Source organism: Cervus elaphus, chromosome 5 (genome assembly GCF_910594005.1).
Source record: "Cervus elaphus chromosome 5, mCerEla1.1, whole genome shotgun sequence".
NCBI lineage: Eukaryota > Metazoa > Chordata > Mammalia > Artiodactyla > Cervidae > Cervus > Cervus elaphus.
The window spans coordinates 25,677,357-25,689,363 of NC_057819.1; the positions used below are offsets into that span (position 1 = coordinate 25,677,357).

Below are 12,007 nucleotides of genomic sequence, written 5' to 3' on the forward strand. Positions count from 1 at the left end.
CTGGAGCTCGGGGGCCACGTCTGTCCTCACCCCTCAGCCTGGCGGAGGGTCTGGTACACAGGGTGACCCCCTTGTGCCGAGTGAGCAGAAGCCCGAGCAGGCGGCAGCAGCAGCGGCAACACAGCTTCTCAGACAAGGAAGGGGGCGCACCCCAGCGGTGGGGTCCATGGGGGCCTTGAGCTCAATCTCCATCAAGGTGACCCTCATCAAACCCCTCGCCAAAAGCCACATCAGAGGCAGAGCCAGAGGATCCCACGATCCCTGGTGGGAGGTGTCTGAGAAGGGGCCTGTGTGTGGACCCCAGGAGGTCGACTGACCCTCCTCTGAGGTCCTCTCCCCCTGGCCCTCCAGCCATCCAGCAGGGTCCACCTCGGTCAATTTCACTAAAGAATCTCTTCCCAACTCCCCAGCTGCCCATCTCTAGTCAGACTCAGAGACAGGCTCCCGCCCTCCTAGCGCCTGCTGCTCTGCAGACAGACATGCGGCCAGGGGTTTGGGGCTGGGGGTGGAAGCTTCTCCATTCTATTCTTTCTGATTGGGTTCTTAGTACAGAGCTGGGCGACCCAGGGATGCCCAGTGGATTCTCCCAGACTCCTTCACCCAGACTTTTGACCAAGAGGAGGGACGGGAGACCCCGAGTGCAGATTCAATAGCGAGAGAAGCCCATCCAAATCTGGGGACTGTGCCTGCCGGGCAAGGCCCCTCTGGAGCCAGCTGCACAGCCCCCCAAAGGAACAGGGATGGGGGACGGCGGGGACGGGGGCAGCGCCCCCGCACTGACCTTGAGGGCATTGTGGGACGTGCCGCTCGGCCGCCTCCTGCCCCCGTCCTCCAGCTGCATTTCAGAGTACAGCTCCTCCTCATCCTCCTCCATGATGTCCGAGAGGTCAGACCCCCGGCTGCTCTCCGTGTGGTAATCGTCTCCATGGCAACAGTGTGGCTGGGGCAGGAGAAGAGGACATGGATGGAGGGGCGACTCCAACACATGGAGTCCCACACCCCGCCCCTGCTCTGCCCACTCTCGAGCTCAGGGATGTGTCTGTGTGTCTGGGTGAGAACCACTCACTCTGGAGGGGAGGGAATCACAGTCCCCAAGCTCAAGGGGAGCCGGGATGGCAGAGAGAGGACCAGACCAGGCGTTCTCACTCCAAGTCTGGACGGGGGACAGGCAGAGGCCCCTCCTGGGCTCCGGGCAGGACAGAATACACATGGGAAAACATCACTTTTCTAGGTACCGGCAGCCTCTCCAACTTTGTGGCTGGACAAAGACGCAAGTGAGAGGTTGTAAACGCAGGTGGCAGCACGGCTCAGAGACATGCATGTATGTTAAATCTAGGGTCGTGCAGCAGACAGTGATGGGTGGTGGGCAAGCAGGGGCGTATGCACTAATAAAGGTGTCTAGGAGTTTTAAGAAAAGCATGGAGTCTGAAATTCACGCATGTGCACACTGGGTTATTGGTGAACAGCCTGGTCTGGGTGGGGTGGGACACCCCGTGGGGTGTGCCCACTCTGCGGCCAGTCTGGCCACCCACACTGAAGAAGACCTGCCACTGGGGCTGCTTGGCAAAAAGCCTGGGGACAGAGGAAAGGGTCAACAGAAGAGCAAGTAGAAGGAAATGGCAACCCACTCCAGTGTTCTTGCCTGGAGAATCCCAGGGACGGGGGAGCCTGGTGGGCTGCCGTCTATGGGGTCGCACAGAGTCGGACACGACTGAAGCGACTTAGCAGCAGCAGAGGCAATCTTGAGAAGGTTGATTTTTACCTTCTCCCTCCGCATCCCTTTTCTATTTTCCTTCACATTTTGGTATATTTTCATCTTCTCTGCTACTTTGTACATCCTGTGCTCATATTCTATAAACAAGTGTGTTTTTCTGCATCTTTTATTTAACATAAGCACTTTCCACATTGTTCAAATTTTCTCCCTGAATGACCACAACATAAATGATCATCCTAATGACAAAACCAAATTTTAATCAGAACTTATTTACCCATTTAAAAAAAAAAAAGAGCAAGTAAAAGTAAGCTTGCTGACTAATGTGTAAACTGAACCACCAGCCGCCCTGATGGGGTTTGGGATGAGGGGCGGGTCCAACTCAGCAGCCCCTTCCCATCCACAAAGCAAGTGCCTCCCTCGGCAGCTCGGAGCGTTTCCAGCAGCTCATATAGCACACCTTATGAGCTCCAATTTATGAGCCCCAAACACGCATAGGGGGCTTCCCCAGTGACTCAAGCAGTAAAGAATCTGCCTGCAATGTGGGAGACTAGGATTCAATTCCTGGGCTGGGAAGATCCCCTGGAGGAGGGAATGGCAACCCACTCCAGTATTCCTGCCTGGAGAATCCCACAGACAGAGGAACCTGATGGGCTACAGTCCATGGGGTCTCAAAAGAGTCGGACCCAACTCAACAACTAACACTTTGACTTTTGACTTTGAAACACACACAAAGCTATTCTGCTTCTGCTGAACAGTGTTGATGAAGATCGATTTCTTTATTTTCCTGGTGGGCGACAAGACAAGTGTATTTAATAGCATCTTGTGACATGTTTATTAAAAACATCCAGCTTAGGGACTTCCTGGCAGTTCAGTGGTTAAGATGCTGCACTTCCATTGCAGGGGACATGGGTTTGAACCCTGGTTGGGGAACTAAGATTCCCACATGCCATGTGGCACAGCGAAAAAAATAGGGGGAAAAAAACTGCTCATTTGTGAAACAAAACAAAACTTTAAAAAATGGTTTCAATTGCTCCTCTATATAAAGACATGGGGAGGCAGTATGAGCGCCCAGTGTGGGGGGGGGACCCACCGGGGGGTCCCACCTCAGCTGAGCCCTCAGATTGGTGGCCTGGATGTTCTCAGTCAGAGAAGTCTGTGCAGCATCATTTGACCTGCTCCAATCCTATTTCTTTCAATTAAGTGCCTTGGAGAAGACATAAAAGTGAATTGGTTTTAGATGAATAAACAAACATCAGGTTGGTTGGATGAGGGCTTCCCAAAGCAAATGGGAAGGAACTCCCCTAGAGAACACAGTCTCATTTGATCCAAACCCAATGATGAGTTAGTAATAAACTCATGGGATGGAAGTAAGTGTCTATTGTTTGCCAAATTTATCATGGATAGGACATTCGTAGGAATCTCTTGGTGGTGGGCACATGACCCTGGTCTACTCAGTGAGATGAGAAGTGTGATGGAGCTTCTGGAAAATGTTATCCTACCAGTTAAGAGAGATGTGCCTGAGAAGAAAACCCCCTCCCTCCTTCCTTCTTTCCATCCTTCTTGGGATGCTGTCATATGAGTGTGATGATTAGAGCTATGGCATTCACTTCGTAACCATGAGAGAAAGGTCAAAAGAATGGAAGATTAAGAACCCAGAGCATGTTGAGGTTTGACAGAAAACAATAAAATTCTGTAAAGCAATTATCCTTCAATTAAAAAAAAAAAAAGAACACAGAGCTGGAACACAATTGAACAACTGAATCAACTTTGCAGCCTCCTCCTTGAGGCTTCCTATGATGGGGAGAATGTAATGTCTTTGTTATCTTAGTCATTATTAGTTGGGCATTCTGTTTCTTGTGTTTACAAGAATACAAGTAGAATGATCTTAATCTTTTAGATAAAGAACCTGATGATTGGAGAAGCTGAGTCACTTGCCTGCTAGCAGTGGCAGAGCCAGGAAGTGACCCCAAGTCTATGAGATTCCAAGGCCCTCTTCTCGTGGAGGTACAGACACTGCCTTGCTGGAGAGCTATGCGTTGATGGGACTGAAGGGTCTGACAACTGAGAGGACTTCGCTCTCTGATATCTCAAGATCTGAGGACTCTTCCGGCCCCACCCTTCCCTGTTGCCCAGGACTGGGGCTTGACACCATTCAAGGACATTTTCATTAGAATATGCATGATCAGAAATTGGAGACAGAACTGATCTTGGATGGACTTGTCACTTGTGAGCCTTGTCTGGGAGGAGAAGCCCTGACATTTCATCTCTCCAAGGGTGGGATATGGACCTTTCAATTTCTGAATCTCCCATGATGCATAGCACTTAGCTGATGCACATCACATACCTTCCTGATGAACAAAAGTAAAGAAACAAATGGTAGGTTTTGCCTACACTGAGACCAGGTGGTCACCTGGAGACTCACCTGATGCACAAAATCAGCCCATGAACGGATCCTCGGACAGGGCAGTTGGGAGGGCAAAAGGCTCACATACAGACTTTTGAAATTGTCCCCTAGTGAGGTCACAAATGCACAGGCACCGTTCAGTCTAAACTTTCCAAATTGACTGTGATTGTTGTCACCCACAAGATAAAGGTCTGTATCCCTTTATCTTTCTCACAGACCCGGAGCATGCAGGGGCCTGAACCCTTCTCACAGGGAGTCACCATGGTGGAGGGGAGTAGGCAGAGCTCACCGGTTTGCCCAGCTCCGAGCCTTTCAGGAACTCATCCACAGATGCGCCCCTCCTCTTGACGTCCGGAGACTCATAGCCGTCCTCCTCGTCCGAGTTTGCATACTGTCCGCTGCTCCTCTCCAGGAAGAGGCTCCTTTTCTCTAACTTGGGAGAGGAGAGGGGAGGCTTCAGGGCAGAGGCCACCTGACCTTGGGGCCCTGACCTCCCGCTTGGAGCAGATGAACTGGGCACCCTGGTAGATGGATTCACCCAAGGAAGAGAGACCAGTCCTGGGTGTTCATTGGAAGGACTGATGGTGAGGCTGAAACTCCAATACTTTGGCCACCTCATGCGAAGAGCTGACTCACTGGAAAAGACCCTGATGCTGGGAGGGATTGGGGGTAGGAGGAGAAGGGGATGACAGAGGATGAGATGGCTGAATGGCATCACCGACTCGATGGACATGAGTTTGAGTAAACCCCAGGAGTTGGTGATGGACAGGGAGGCCTGGCGTGCTGCGATTCATGGGGTCGCAAAGAGTCGGACACGACTGAGAGACTGAACTGAACTAAAGGAAGAGAGGGGCAGGAAGAGGGCGTGGCCTAGCTCAGCTCCTCCTCAGCTCTCCTGCATCCCTTCACGGGTGTTTCCTACAACTTCCCATCTCATTGCACATTTCACCCGGGACGTGGTCCCACCGTCATCCAAATACTCCCCCTCCCCAGGACCCAGGCAATTTTGAGTGACAGGCAGACAAATATATGTATGTGCCTGCACTTCTACATGCAGGTGTGTATGCATACCAGTATTAGTCACTCAGTCGTGTCCAACTCTTTGCTACCCCAGGGACTGTAGCCTCTGTCCATGGAATTCTCCAGGCAAGATTACTGGAATGGGTTGCTACTCCCTTCTCCAGGGGAACTTCCCAACCCAGGGATTGAATCCGAGTCTCCCATGTTGCAGGCAGATTCTTCACTATCTGAGCCACCAGGGAAACACGTCTGTATGTATACATATGTGTATATAAGTGTCTCTCTGTATGTGTATGTATACAAACACCTGTATGTATGTCTGTGTATGTACACACACACACACACACAGAGCTAGAAGTCTGAAGTCAGCCAGAAGGTGACCTTTGTTTAGGAAGATGGGTCCCCAAGCCAACTCCCAGGAGGCACCTCAGATCCCTGGACAGAGACCACCCGGATAGTGGGTTGTTAGCCCCTTTGCTAAGCCAGGCTGGTAGATAACCATTTCCTCTGGTTTTCTAGGTCCATATCTATGAAATGGATCCTGATTCCATCAGGATAAGACCTAAGACTGGTCAGATAAACAGAGCATCCTTCTTCCCAAGTCAAGGCAGCCATTCTCGGGGGCTGGGTGTTTGGAGTGCTTATCCCCACGGACTCGGGGTGCGGATAGGAGATTCCATCACAGCTGGGCTGCAGGGATGAACCGCATTCCGCGGGCAGCTGAACCAGTGAGGAAAACACCTGGCCTTACCCTGCTGCTCTCGGCCACCCTCTGTGCGGCTTCCCGGGCCATGGCCTTGGCGACCGAGGTGGAGACCGGGGTGCCCTGCGGCTGCGGGAGGATGCGGCTGGGCGAGGGCGACCGCCGCCCGGGGCCCAAGCCCTGCAGGCCGGGCGGCTCCAGCAGGTGCCCGTGGGCTGGGGCGGGTGCCCGGCCGTGTTCCCAGGCCTCGTCCACCACGGCGTGGGGACCCGGGTGCTCATCTTTGGTTTCGGGGGCTCCGGCACTTGCTAATGGCTTCGGTGTGGGAGCAGTTCTCGGGTGGGGGGTTGGAGGCACCAGGAGGTCGAGGGGAATGGCAGCGACAGCAGAGTCCACGGACTCGCCCTGGGCAGAGAGGGTCCGCACGGTCACGCCCTTGGCTTCCAGGCTGCGCAGGCGTACCAGCTCCACGGCCGTGCAGTCCGCTGTGGGCGAGATGATCTCAGCGACCTGCGCACAGAGAAAGCCGGCTCGGCTTGGGGATTGCCCGCGCCCCAGGTCCCCCAGACGCCTCCCGGGCCTCCCATGGACATCCAACTCAGACCGCGCTGCACAGCCTGCAAATCAGATCCGTCTGGAGCCCCAGTTCCCGCTCAGATGTTGGCGGTTTGGAGGGACACCTGAGCACATGCTTTTCTTCCACGTCTAGAAGCAATCTAGAAACAGATGCGGGGGCCACAGAGGAATCAGAACACTAGGCTCTTATTACTGCCAAAGCTTGGCTCAAGGAAGATGCCATGGGGAGGCCACAACAGACGGGCTTCCGGCTGTGGTGGAGGCATGTCTGTGGACCCCTCCGGGGAGGGGAGCAGGGATCAGAGAGGGGGCCTTCGGCCTACAGCAGTCACTCTCACAGAGTGAGCATCTGATACACCACCTCCGGGCTGTATGGGGAAATGGGGTGGGGAGGGTGGGGAACAGACAGAAGCTTGCTCAGGCCCCGCCCCCCTAAAGCAGCCCTGTCTATTTCATGTACCAGGACAGGGATGGGGGCTGAGATTAGGGGCTGCCCGATGGTGCGCATTAAGGATCCTCCAGTTTCCGAGGCGTTTGGACAAGACTACATCTCGCCAAGAATAGATATGGTGGAATCCGCAAGCCCATCATCTATTGAGGGGGCCCTGATGTCGTGGGACTCAAGAGAGGTGAATTTTTGGTACCCAGGGGAGAACAAGAAAAGGGACTACCATCAGACTGGGGCAGGTAATCAGTGCAGGAGGGGGGCAGAGAACATTCTGCAAAGAGGATGAAGCAGAAAAGGATGGAGGTTCTCCATGTTCTGCAGCTTGGCCTGGGGTGGCGGTGTAGGGGATGCTTAGTAACTGCTAGTGGGTCTTGGGGATTGAGGAGAGAGGGAGGGTCACCCCTCGCTGAGTGGTGAGCAGTGGCCGGGGGGCCTGGATGTGAGCACCGCCCCGATAAAAACTCACCCTCTGCCCTTTTGCGTACACGCCGTAGCCGGTGACATTGGCTCCATTGGACAGCCCAGTGGCCGTCAGAGCGGGCGGCCTCCAGGAGACCTGGACGGTGGCTGGGGTGGCCCCAGCTTGGACAGCAACATCTTGTGGGGGTGCTGGAGGACCTGGGGGGACAGAGGCAGAGAAGCTTTCATGACATGACTCCTTGGCAGGCAAGCTGCTACCATGCCTGACCAGCCAGTGGCACCTGGGAACGAGATCTTTCATTCCAGCCTCCAGGGGACGAGGGGAGAGTCCGAAGTGTGATGGCGGATCAGGAGGGCCAGGAAGTAGCAGCTCCCGGATGCAGCCAGGCCCTTCTGGAACCCGCTCCTAGTGCTCGGTCCCCAGGCCAACCTGCAACTCTGGCTTGGCCAGTGGGCCACCAGGTCCCAGCGTTTGCAGAGGAAAGCCTCTCTCTCTGTGCCCCCTCCTCCCTCCAGTTGCCTCCATCCCTCCTTCTCTCTCTCCATCAGACTTGAGGGCAGTAAACTGGACCATACAACACCCATCTTGCCACCTCGAGAGAGAGGATGGAACCAGAAGCTGGAGAGAGGTGGTTCTGATGAAGCCACCAGGATGCCAACTCCACACACACACACACACACACACACACACACACACACACACACACACACACACACACACACACACACACACACACACACACACACACACACACACACACACACACACACACACACACACACACACACACACACACACACACACACACACACACAGCCTGGCCGACCAGCTGAGACACTTGCTTTGAAAGTCCTGAGCAGCTACTTCAAGCAACAAGCAGACATGTGTCACATCACTGGTCCTTCCCAGTGGCTCCTGGTGACAGTAGGACTGCCCGTCTGCCCTACAACCCTCGGGCAGCTCCCTTGCCTCCGGGTCTGGTGCAGAAGTCCTATGTTGTCGTTGTTGTTGAGTTGCTAAGTCGTGTCTGACTCTTTGTGGCCCCATGGACTGTAGCCCACCAGGCTCTTTGTCCATGGGATTTCCCAGGTAAGAATACTGGAATGGGTTGCCATTTTCTTTTCCAGGGGATCTTTCCCACCCAGGGATCGAACTTGAGTCTCCTTTGTCTCCTGCACTGGCAGGCGGATTCTTTACCACTGAGCCACGCTGGAAGCCACGCTGGAAGCCCCAAAGGTCCTATAACTATAGCATTATATTTTGAAAGAAATGTGCAACTTCCAGGAAGGAGGCTATGAGCCTCCTCTTCCAAGACCTTGATGTGGCCCTGTGGATTTCTACATAAGCGAGGAAGGGCTCTTTGCTGAAGCTTTTCTACTTGCTGCTCATTCTGCTACTCACTTTGGACACCTGACATCACTTGATTCACGCAACAGTCCTGTGAGTTTAGCGCATCCTCATTTGCAAATGAGGAAATTAAGGTTCGAGGGAAGCCGCTCAGCTGTCATGTGTTGGAAGCCGGGCTGGCCTTACAGTTCATAATGCGACTCCACCCTCAACGCGCTGTGATGCAAGGCTTCTGAACTGCTGAGCAACTGGGATCAGAAGTTAGATTTAACCTGGATGGTTCACTCAAATGTGACGACGGCTCTGGAATGACGGCTTATTATCCTTAAGGGTGTAGGTCAAACACTGAAACTGGTCTGGGGGTTTGCTGGACGCCTGCTTCTGCTAGCACAGCAATTAACAGTGGAGGGCCAGGGTTCTGTGAGTGGGGAAGACCTGAGTAGCTGTGACCCGCCAGCTCCAGCCCAGCCCTCCACGGGCCCAGAGGTGGCTCTCTGTCATGTGGGGGTGTTTGGTCCAACCACACACCTCATGCGTGTCACCTGTGTCATTTCCACGATTGAAACTCCCCTCCTTCTGGGCAGGCAAAGGAGCTAGTCTGCTATGGACTGACTGGACATGTGTGCCCCCCAAATTCATACGGCATTCACAGAAGGCAGCTGTGGGAGGTGATCAGGTCTCAAGGCTGGAGGTCCCATGAACAGGATTCGTGTCCTTATTAACAAGGTGCTGTCTACCAGGTGAGGATGCAGAGGAGACACCGTCTATGAACCAGTAAGTGGGTTCACCAGACACTGAGTCTGCCCAGGCCTTGATCTTGGACTTCCATCCTCCAGGACTGTGACAAATAAGTGTCTGTTGTTGATAAGCCACTCAGTTTATGGTACTTTGTTACATCAGCCCGAGCTAACTAGGACACCCAGGAACTGGGTGTGGACCTGTAGAATCCTGCCCTGGGCTCAGCATTTCCTCTTGGTCCTCAAATCTCTCCATCTCAGTGAGCTTCTCCACGAAACCTTTCCTGGCTGTCCTAATGGATGTGCTTCTCACCTCTCCTTGGAGCCCCTGGGGTCCCCAGATTTGGTGTTTCTCACTTCTTCACCCCCAGCATGGACAACAAGACTTCATGGCAGGAATCAATGAATAGCTCCAGTCTGCACAGTAAGTCCCCTACATACAAACAAGTTCTGTTCTGAGAGTGGATTCACAAGTCCAGTGTGTTCGTAAGTCCAACAAAGTTAGCCTAGGTGCCCAACTAACACAGTCAGCTCTGTAGTACTATACTAAGTTTATGATACTTTTCTTACAAATAATACATAAAAATAACAAACACAAAAAATAAAGAAAGCGTTTTAATCTTACAGTACAGTACTTTGAATAGTACAGTAGCACTGTATAGCAGCTGGTATTGGGTGGACAGACAAGAAGAGTTCCTGACTGGAGGAGGGAGAGGAGGTGGGAGATAGTAGAACTGAAGGATTATCTGCAATAGGAGATGGAGGGCAAGCTATCTTTTCACCTCAATTCACACTTTCAGTTTTTCTCACTTTTGTTTCCATTGTTATCACTTAGCGCTTCTTAGCAGTACCAGCTATGTCACCTCTGCTTTTAAGCTTGGTTCCAGACATCCTGGACTTGAAATAAAGATACTGTACTACTGTCCTCTATGTAGTACTTGTAAAGGACACAAAAGTACAACTGCTTGTAGAGGGTGCACGCATTTGACAATGTATGCCAGACACAGGGCTAACTTCCATGATTAGACATTTGAACGCACGTTCACATCTTTGAATGTGCACAACTTGAAGGCTCAAACGTAGGGGACTTACTGTATCTGCAATTAACATCCTCATAGGCAGAAAATCTAACATCACCTTATAAGATGAATGAATGGACCCTTCATAAATCAGTTACTGCTCAGACCCACTTTCTCCTTGAAACAGTGTCTGTCCCAACTGCCCCGACCTTGCTTCTTTGTAGGTTATATTACTCTAGGCTTGCCAGGTGGTGCAGTGGTCAAGAATCTACCTGCCAGTGCAGGAGACACAAGAGGTATCGGTTTGATCCCTGGGTTGGGAAGATCCCCTTGAGGAGGGCATGGCAACCCACTCCAGTATTCTTACCTGGAAAATTCCATGGACAGAGGAGCCTGGTGGGCTACAGTCTATGGTGTTACAAAAGAGTTGGACGCGACTGAATGATTGAGCATATATGCACAGGTCAGACTCTAGCTGATGATGGATTTCAAAAAGAGTGGAGAGCAACATGCAATAAAAAGCAAATCCATTGCAAAATGGAGGGCCCATCTTGCATTAGATATTAGGCTTTCTGCAGCTGGTAGAAATGATCCTGGAGAACCACTGAGTTGTTTGTAAAACCAACTTGACAACTGAAGTTGGGCAGAGCTGGATTAATTTAATCACAGAAGACAAATCCAAGGAAAGTATCCAGACAGATGTTTCTGTGGGAACATCCAGAGGGAATTCTGTGAACATCACAGGACTAAGAAAGGCTGCTGAGAAATCAAAATAGGCCCTCGAATGTTTTTGCGGACATGATCTTCTTTGCTCCAGGAATGCTGCTCTTCCCAAGTGTTCAGGCTCCCACCCTGGGCCCAGCTGTCTTGTTCAGAAGGGCTGCATGTTTTGGGGTATGCCAGAATGTTCATTAAGATTTTATGGAAAACCCCAAGTGAACTTTTTGGCCAACCTAATATGTGTGCCCCAGCCAAGATGAGCATGATGGAACTTCATGGAGGTGACCCTTAACAGCTGTAGGATCCGAATAAATCACAGGATGGGAAGACCCCCACAGGCTCGTCCATTTCATCCTATCTCTTTATGGTTTCCCCGGAGGGAGTAGGTGGGGGACTGGAAGAGGGAGCACCCCTCCTCCTGTTACAGCTTGGAAGTCAGGGAGGAAGGTGGGGTTCCCCTAGCAGACAGAGGTGTCCAGAACCCCAAATCGTATCCACAACGGAACTTCACGTCTTCTATAGCCATATATATACCAGAAGAAAACATGAGGGACTTCCCTGGTGATCCAGTGATTCCCAATGCAGGGGGCCAGGTTCCACACCTAGCCCAGGAACTAGATCCCACATGCTGCAACTAAGACGTGTGCAGCCAAATAAATAATGTGTGTGTGTGTGTGTGTGTGTGTGTGTGTGTCCATGCTGCCGTGTCCGACTCTTTGCGACCCCATGGACTGTAGCCTGCCAGGCTCCTCTGTCCATGGGACATTTCCAGGCTAGAATACTGGAGCAGGTTGCCATTTCCTTGTCCAGGGGGTCTTCCTGACCTAGGGATTGAACCCCCATTTCTTACATCTCCTGCACTGGCAGGCAGATTCTTTACCACTAGTGCCACCTGGGA

At 52.3% G+C, this 12,007-nt stretch overlaps 1 protein-coding gene across 11 annotated transcripts in view; it reads right to left on the minus strand.

The window, feature by feature from the left end:
• The window catches only part of RIMBP2 (RIMS binding protein 2), a 299,129-nt gene that overhangs the window by 31,010 nt on the left and 256,112 nt on the right, over positions 1-12,007 (minus strand). For 10 of the 11 annotated variants that reach the window (XM_043902113.1, XM_043902114.1, XM_043902111.1 and 7 more), the window contains 4 exons: positions 7,332-7,483; positions 5,890-6,351; positions 4,408-4,551; positions 782-940 (listed from right to left, as the gene is read on the minus strand). In XM_043902113.1, the coding sequence (XP_043758048.1) occupies positions 782-940; positions 4,408-4,551; positions 5,890-6,351; positions 7,332-7,483 (917 nt within the window). The remainder of the gene's footprint in view (positions 1-781; positions 941-4,407; positions 4,552-5,889; positions 6,352-7,331; positions 7,484-12,007) is intronic. The other variant, XM_043902117.1, reaches the window with a different exon arrangement.